Source organism: Manacus vitellinus, unplaced genomic scaffold (genome assembly GCF_001715985.3).
Source record: "Manacus vitellinus isolate BGI_N305 unplaced genomic scaffold, ASM171598v3 scaffold_124_pilon, whole genome shotgun sequence".
NCBI classification, from domain to species: Eukaryota; Metazoa; Chordata; class Aves; order Passeriformes; family Pipridae; genus Manacus; species Manacus vitellinus.
The window spans coordinates 194,830-202,713 of NW_021938921.1; the positions used below are offsets into that span (position 1 = coordinate 194,830).

General features: G+C 58.1%; 1 protein-coding gene across 3 annotated transcripts; it reads left to right on the plus strand.

The window, feature by feature from the left end:
* Positions 1 to 1,989: 1,989 nt before the first annotated feature.
* Positions 1,990 to 5,429, plus strand: FSIP2 (fibrous sheath interacting protein 2). 3 transcript variants are annotated; one of them, XM_029965928.1, is made up of 4 exons: positions 1,990 to 2,114; positions 2,253 to 2,391; positions 3,197 to 3,358; positions 4,150 to 5,429. In XM_029965928.1, the coding sequence occupies exons 2-4, from the start codon at positions 2,296 to 2,298 to the stop codon at positions 5,341 to 5,343; spliced, it is 1,452 nt and encodes a 483-aa protein (XP_029821788.1). In that variant the 5' UTR covers positions 1,990 to 2,114; positions 2,253 to 2,295; the 3' UTR covers positions 5,344 to 5,429. The 3 variants fall into 3 exon arrangements, with proteins under 3 accessions (XP_029821788.1, XP_017923348.1, XP_029821789.1); XM_018067859.2 differs by having other exon boundaries at positions 1,990 to 2,391; XM_029965929.1 differs by lacking the exons at positions 1,990 to 2,114; positions 2,253 to 2,391; positions 3,197 to 3,358 and adding an exon at positions 3,804 to 3,824.
* The last annotated feature ends 2,455 nt before the right edge of the window (positions 5,430 to 7,884 follow it).

The following is a 7,884-nucleotide window of genomic DNA, read 5'->3' on the forward strand; positions in this document are numbered from 1 at the left end:
CGCCGTGCCCGGCCGGCGTGTGGGAAAACGGGGAAGACATAAAAATTTTCTTAAGGAAAGCTGTTCTTTGGTGTTTGATCTTCGTGAGCGGAGAGGAAGGAATGCCGGCTGCTGGGCGCCTGCAGCAGGGCGGCTGGAGGGGCACTGAGCCCTGCGACACGGGGAATGAGGGACATGTGCAGGAATTTATTGGCTCCAGCCTCTGGAAGGCCTTTCCATCTGAACTGCTGTGGATCAGAGGCAGTGGGCGGCAGATCAAGCTAAGCCTCGATCTTCCCCACTCTCTCTCTCCAGACCTGTTTCCTAGGACATTTCCAGCCCTTCAGGATCGGCAGGACTCGCCCCCAGCCCTGCACAGCCAGCCCCCCTCTTTCCGAGGCTCCAGGAGTCCTTCCCTCCTGCCTGGCCAAACCAGAGCTCCCTCCCGTTCCCTGCCCACACGGTCAGCACGCAGGGAGGGAATGCAGGGCCTGGGGGCTTCTCCAGCTCCCAGCCATCCCTCTTGGTAAGGAAACTTCCCTGCATGCAGGAGGCCCTCTGGCAGTCACACTTCCACCACCCGAGACTGTCACTGCTGGAACCAAAGCCTCGTCACAGGGGCTCCAGCGAGCCCAAGGGTCCCTGCTTGACTCCCCACGCCCCCCAACTCACACAGTCAGACCACGTTTCCATACCAGTTCAACCCCAGGTTTCCCATAGCAGACACTCAGATGTCTCGTTCCACGAAGCCATTTATTCACAGCGCAGGAACAGAAACAGCTTGAGCTGGTGTCTCTGAGCACGGACCTTGAACCCCTGGGGCTTTTGTACTTTCACAGTCCAAGCACATAAAGTCTTAGCTCTCCCTCCCAAGTCTCCAGTTCCTGCCCCGTCTCTGAGTGTCCGATTCCCTCGCCGTGCCACAGGTCCCCATGCCTCGATGTCCTGCCACCCAAAGCTCAACCTGCAGCTCCCACTGCAGCTGCACCCCGAGCTCCCTCACCAAATGTATTCCTCAACATCTGTGCTTTCCAGTTGCAACTGCACACGCCCTCCTGGGAGCACATACTTGAGCTGATGGAGCTCCCTTAGCACTGCCCGAGGGTGCAGATGTGTGTGAACATGTGGCCCTTGTGGCTGAGCGCTCAGCACAGCAGAGGGAATTTGGGGCGCAGCTGGTGCTGCTCCTCCACTTGCTGAACAGGAGAAGAGCTGCAGCTGGAGCATGTGCCAGAAACTGCTTTGGAAGGAGAGGAACACCATCCCTGGGCTGTGCCTCTCGCTGTTTCTCAAGACACCTGTGGTGATTGTTGTACAGCCAACAGATTGCTGTGCCTGTCTCTTGCCTTTGTTTGACGAGCAGGAGCTCTGCAGGGGGAAAGCTGCCCTGATGAACCAGAGGGGCTGGAGGAATGGGCACCAGAGACCTCACCAAATCCAGCCCAAAAGGGGTAGGAAGTGAGAGCAGCAGAAACGAGGGCAGGGGAGACTGGGAAGGCAGCAGAGAGGTGTCTGGGCTGAGGGGGAGCCTGAGTAAAGGGGAAGGCAGGGATTTCCCTCGGCCTGTGTTTCTCTTCTGTTTCTCAAGATGTGAATCAGGAATTAGATGTTGACAGGGATGGGCCAAATATCCAGTTTGGTGCAATTGCCTGAGTTGCAGCTGCTTGGCCGTGACAGGGAAGAAGGTCTAAAAAGGGAGAAAAGCCAAAGTGAAGCCCAAACCAGGCATCTTTGGCGTGGCAGTTCCTCGCATTTCTTCCTTTGGCGAGGACACCTGCTTTGCCTCCCAGACGGACAGAACAGAGCAGGGGAAGGGGCCTGGGGACGTGAGCTCTCTCAACTGGGTCACACATAATGGGAGGCCCACAGGGGCCTCCAGGGGGTCCCCACCCACGGGTTTGGTGGACACTTTCTGTGTGACAGGATGTCATCACAGTGGTGTGACAATGCAGTGATGTGACATCACTATGGTCTCACAATGTCCCGTGGGTATATTAAGACCAACTGTTGTGCCTCTGGAGCAAGATCTATCTGGAGTCAGTGCAGGATCGTAACACCATGAAAGCTCTTGGAAGAACCCGTGGAGCACCATCTCATTGCTGGTGTCCTGCTGAAAGGCAGAGGCACTGCTGAGTGTATTGGGATATAGGGGGGGAGGGGAGCCCTGGGCAACAGACAGGGCTCAGCTGGGGAGCTGGGACACAGGGGCTGCTCTAGGGCCTCAGGACCTGTCCTCTCTTGCAAGTGCTGTGCAAGTGTCTGTGTGTTCCCAGCTTGGCCCCAGAACACCACACCTGGGAGAAGGATACCTGTGAAATGGATCCTAAACTGCTGGATCTCCCACTCGCAGTCAAGATCCCTGTGTTTCCTGGATCCAAGCCTGTCTTGTGCAGGGCAAAACTGGGGGAAAAGGTAAAGCAAGTAGAAAGGGGTAGATCAGCTCTCCTCTCTGGTGAGGTCCCCATCAGGTAGAGGAGTTCCTGTGGCCATCTGCTCTACAGCAGGAGCTGCAGCCCTTCAGTCGGACAGGGCTGGGCAGTGGAGGGAAGCTCAAACTCCCTGGAATGCAGAGAAAAAGGACTTGTCAGTTCTCTGCACTGGTTTCTGGCTTGGTGCACGTGTGTGGCAGGGCCCACACCTGCAGCAGGTGACTTTGTGTCGGGGTGCCGGGGCAATGTGCCCTCCCGCTCACCCAGCAATGTCAAACCGGGCTCTGGGGCACCTCTGAGGGGGACTCCAGCCTTCTCCTGCTTGCCCTGTTGGCGTATTTGGAGCAGCTTTGCCTTCCCTTCTTGGGGAATGCACACACTGTCCTCCTCCTCCTGCAGCCTGTGCTGCTCATTCCCAGGGCAGAGACTTCCCGGTGGCAGCGTCAGTCGGCACAGCCCTTGGGCCTGCCTAAGCCAAGGAGACTCTTTCCTGCATTCTCCATTGGCTGCATTTGAATGCTGCGCTTGACCTTTGAAGGCTCATTTGTGGATGGGTCTGCAGCTCTTCCACCTGCCTATTTGCTGGTGGGTTGCTGGTGGGGTTTGTCTTCTCTGCCCCAGCCTATCACAGCCCAGCCTGACCCCACAGTTTGGCTCTGTGGGTCTCTGTGCCTTCAGAAAGATGGAGAAGACTTGGTCTTCAACCTTTACCTTTTCACAAGTACCATGTGTCACATCTTTGCTGCTCTCTCCTGACTCCTTCATACTCTGGAAAATCTCTCTTACAGCTTCATCGGCCATTTCCTTATTTCACCCTGGATGATCCCTACAACCACCACCTCACTATACAATACAACTGCCTGCATGACCCCCTCCTGCGGGACTACCACCATCGCAAGGATGTCCTGAAGTTGCTGAGGAGACAGGGCTTTGTCACCCGTGACAATAATGTAGGTTTGGGTGTTGGGCTGATCAAGAACAGCCCTCTCCAAGCGGGTTCCCAGAGCACTCGCTGCAGCCGCCTGCTGTGGGCAGAGGGCAGGGCTGTGGGCTGGTTTCCCTGGGAGCAGAAATGGTGCCAACATCCCCCTGGGAAGTCCCAGCCCTGCTCCTCTCAGGCTGCCCCGCGCTGCCCGTGTGCTGAGGAGGCAGCCGGGGCGAGGCCTGGAGCCGGGGCGAGGAGCCCTGGCCGGGGGGAATCGGGGGCTCTGACACCAGGGGCAGTGGGGGCAATGGTGAGCAGAGGAGCAGCTCCCCTCCCACTGGGGAGGGCAGTTCTGCATGGCTTGACACTGCCTGGGGGGTTCTGCCCTCATCCCTCCATAGGTGGTTTGCACTGTGAAGGAGTTCAATCAGTACAGGGACTACCTGACCAGGCGTAAGCTGTTTTCAGAGCAGATGTTGATGCGGAAAGAGGTGGGCAAAGCAGTGTGTTCATGGGCACAGGGTGGTGCTGAGGGCTGGGGCTTTCCTTGCAGGGGAGGTGCTCAGTGCACAAGAGGTGAGGGCTGTGCTGAGGGCCGGGCCTTGTGGCGAGGAAAGGACTGCGCGGCTCGGGGCTGAGGCAGCGCGGGGTGCTGGGGTGGGCACGGGCACGAGGACTCCAAGCACATGGAGTCCTGAGGGAAGCCCTTCTCTCCTGCCCTCGTTGCCTGGCTGAAGCAGAGTGCTGTCCTGGACCTGTGGGAAGCCTCAGCACTTGTCCAGGCAGCAGCGGCCACAACCTGGTGTCACCTTTCAGGGAAGGACTCAGCCACCCCCGGCCAAATCAAAGCATGGCCCCAAACGGCCCGGAACCACCAACACTTCCCGCCAGGCGGAGCAGCGGCTGAAGGCTCAAAAACCATCTTGCCCACCTCAGCCCAAGAACAGGAAGACTCCCCTCAAATCGGGCCAAATCTACTCCAGAGCTGGGCTGGGCCAGGAAGGTGCCAAGAAGAGCACTCGTGCTCAATCCCAGAGGAAGCCAGACACTGCTGCCAGCGGCCTGTTTGAGCAATCAACAGAAGCCCAGAAGCTTGAAGAGCTGGCTGAGACTGTGGTGCGAAAAGTGTTGGAGAGGTTGAAGGTTCCCAGGGATAAGCGTGTCAGCTGTCTAAGGAGGATTGCGCAGGCGATCAGAGGAAGATTTTTTGGCAGCTGCATGAGAGTAGAGCTTTCGGATTCTTCTGTAGATCACCGTGATGAAATGGAAGCGGTGGCCACAGAGCTTGTAGCGACTGTGCTGGAGATCTTGGGGGAGCGTCTGGCATCCAGCACGTCCAAAGCTCCTGAGCCAGAGGCAGCAGCCAGGCAGAAGGAGCAGCCTGTTGATGGAGGAGCCACCCAAGCAGGCGAATCCAAGGAAAATGAAATAGCCACTTTGGACATAGCATCTGCACAGTCTTCCCTTGACAAACTCACCAGAGAAGTTGTTGAGAGTGTTCACTGCACCTTGCAATCCTTTGCAGCTTCTCAGTTTGAACAAGACTCTACTTGTGAGCACACTGAAATTCTGGAGCTTCCCGGGGGAAACGACTCCAACAGAGAGCTGCAGCCAGGATTCCCTGGAGCATCTGAACAGCAGAACCTGGAAGCAAGCACAGGAGTGAAGTTGCCTGCCTTAGAACCACAGCAGCGTGTAAAAGGGACCGGCCGTGCCAAAACCGTGGAGCCTGAGGGTCTTGCAACAGTGGAGGAGAACTTGGAGAAAAAAATGAATCTGGAGTCAACCGCCTTAGCTGACTCTTTGGATATAAGGTCCATGGCAGATCGGATTGTTGACTCGGTGTTAGAGCGGATGAACGAGCCTGAGGCTGCACTGACCACCCAACAGGATTGCAAAGGGCCTGTGGCAAACCCCCGGATTTCCCGCCAGCCCGTCCCTCCGGCGGGGCCGAAGCCCCCTGCCCAGGCCGGAGCACGGCACAGAGCTGTGCACCCACAGCCCATCTGAGGAGAGCGAGGTGTGTGGCAGGAGAGGTGAAGAGCCCCCGGACAGCAAACACAGACCCACACCCTTGTTTAGCCAATAAAGAGTTTGCTGCCAAGGACTTGCTTGTGCTTCCTTCGAGCCAGGCCAAACTGTGTATGGGGGTTTTTCATGTTGAAACCTGTCCCATCCCCTTCTGCAGCCTCAGTCTCACTGAGACACAGCTTCACAGGAAATCAGAGGTAGGGAGGCAAGGAGTAGCCAGCATTTTTTGGCTTGCTTGGCAAGCTTTGCTGTCAGGCAAGTTGAGGAATGGGTTGGGGCCTTCTCTGCCTTCTCTGGGAATCTGTTCAGGCCTCATCTGTAAAGTTTTCATTTATGCTCAGCACGGGCAGTGTTGTGCACCCCACAGGATTTGCTGTCAGCGGGAGCTGTGCCAGGACAGCTGGCAGTGGGAGCTGAGCTGGCAGCGGGACAGGCAGGGCACTGCCCTGACCAGCACAGGCCAGACCAGCGGTAAATGGGAGCAGAGCAGGGACGGTGACAGTGATCAGATGAGCACTGGAAAATCCCACAGGGATGAGGCAGGTCAGGGGAGGAGGTCAGTGCCCAGGCTGGGATCAGGGTCCCCATCATCACAGAAACAGCTGACCCAGCTCAGGCAGAGACCCAAGGGCAGGCTCTGTGATCAGGTGACATTCCTGAGGAGGAGGGAGGAAGTTCCCACTGGGGTGTCCTACAGCTCCCTCCCTTCAAGGGCCTCAGTGCAGCAGTGCTGTGGGAGAGCTGGCCCCGAGCTCAGCAGCTCTGCTGGCACTGCCCGTGCTGCCCTGGCCCACGGCCCAGCACGGACAGTCACTCCCGTGAGGGGCAGTGCCCCGAGGAGCAGCCCCGGCGAGCGCCCGGGGGAGCAATTTCTGCCCGAGAGCCCCGCTCCTCCCTGCCCGGCCACCCTGGGCCCTCGTGGCCGGGGACAGGAGGGGGCTCTGTGCCCGCAGGGTTTGTCTTCCCTGCCCAAGGGGCTCTGCCAGAGGCGGGAGCCCTCGGCTGCCTCCGCGCAGCCCACGCGGGGTCACTGCAGCCCGCGCAGCCTGCTCTGCCGAGAACAGCCCTGGGGAGGAGATGCGGGCCGGCCCCGCGCACGGGGGTCACACATTCACCGGGGCAGAGTCCCTGCCCTCCACACCGACGGGCAGCAGGCCAGGCATGAGTTTTCTGCGTCCAGCGCTCCCCATCGTGCTTCATCCTGCTTGTACCTGTTTTTGTCAGAGGCTGCTGGGGGTCCCACAGGTCTGCCTGACCTCCAGGCTGCTCCCAGGGTGGGAGGTGAGTGACTCACCTTGCCAGCATGCCAGCATCACAGCAGCACTCCACATCTGGCTACTTTCTACCTTGAGACAGTTTCTCACCCCCTTCTCTGCCGACCAGAGCACCCCAGACCAGAGGCTGGGAACCAGCTGCAGGTTTCCAGGGAAGTGTGTCCACCCTCAGTCTGTGCCCTTGGCCAGAACAGGCACAGCCCCATCCATGGAGTGGCTGGGAGAGACACACAAACAGGCAGGGCCTTCCACATCAGTGCACCCAGACATCCCTGCTGATTCAGCTGGGAGAAGGGGGCAGGCTGTAGACCCTTCACATCCCCGTCCTTTATGGGGCTGTCTACTTGCAGATGATTGAGATCCTGCTCTACTGGCCTTCCTGTGGTCCCTGGGGCTTTAGAGTCTGGCTAAACTGCCCTGAGAGTGGGGAGATAGCACCCACTGGGGGACACCCAGCCCAATGTTTCCCATTTGCAATTGCAGTGTCCTTGTCTTCCCCAGCAGGAAGGTCATTTCAGGGAAGCTGAACCTCACAGCTGAGGCAATCCAGTAGCTCACTGCCCTCAAAGGAGAGGGTCCTGCTCCCCCTCCACTCCATGCCCTCCACTTTCCTCACCACCTACCCAGTCTCCCCGCTTCCCTGTGATCTGAACAAAGGACCAGACATGGCACAGAAGGGATGGAGGAAATGGGGCTGCAAGTGGAGATGAGATGACATAACCCACTAGTTCTCCTTTGGGAGAAGTCATAGCTTTGCAGACCAGTGTTGAGCTTCTGAACACCTTCGTGGCCTTGGGCCCCAATTCCTGCCAGCCCCCATCCCCTACAGCTGAGGTCACGCAGTCCTCCAGCCCTCAGACACAAGCTCCCTTTATGGGAGTAAACACTAAACACTTCAGACAACATGGGATCACTTACTCGGTGACACAGTGGAAGGTCCAGGCAGAGGCCTGGGCAGGATATGCAGGTTCAAACCTTTGTGGCCTGGGCAGAGTCCTCAGCTGGTGCCCCCTCCTTTGGAAGGCACAGTAGAAATGAAAAGTGACTCCATGTGTCCCAAAAGCTTTTCTGCATGGCCACCTGTAAGCAGTCAATGCTGGCAGGGTCCCTCTGTGGTCCACCTCACTCTGAATGCCCGTGCTTTTCCCCGTCCCCTCATCCTGCCTGAGCTCCTTTCCCCAGTTGCATCCACACCCAGTTCTCTCCCCCATTAACCATGGCTGACAAATGCTGTGGGAAAACAGGA

Excerpts from the sequence above, each read along its gene's own strand:
- FSIP2 (XM_018067859.2), top strand. The coding sequence starts at position 2,296 with ATGGATCCTAAACTGCTGGATCTCCCACTCGCAGTCAAGATCCCTGTG. Across the intron at positions 2,392-3,196 it reads GGGCAAAACTGGGGGAAAAG|CTTCATCGGCCATTTCCTTA; the intron begins GTAAAGCAAGTA and ends TCTCTCTTACAG. Across the intron at positions 3,359-4,149 it reads TTGTCACCCGTGACAATAAT|GGAAGGACTCAGCCACCCCC; the intron begins GTAGGTTTGGGT and ends GTCACCTTTCAG.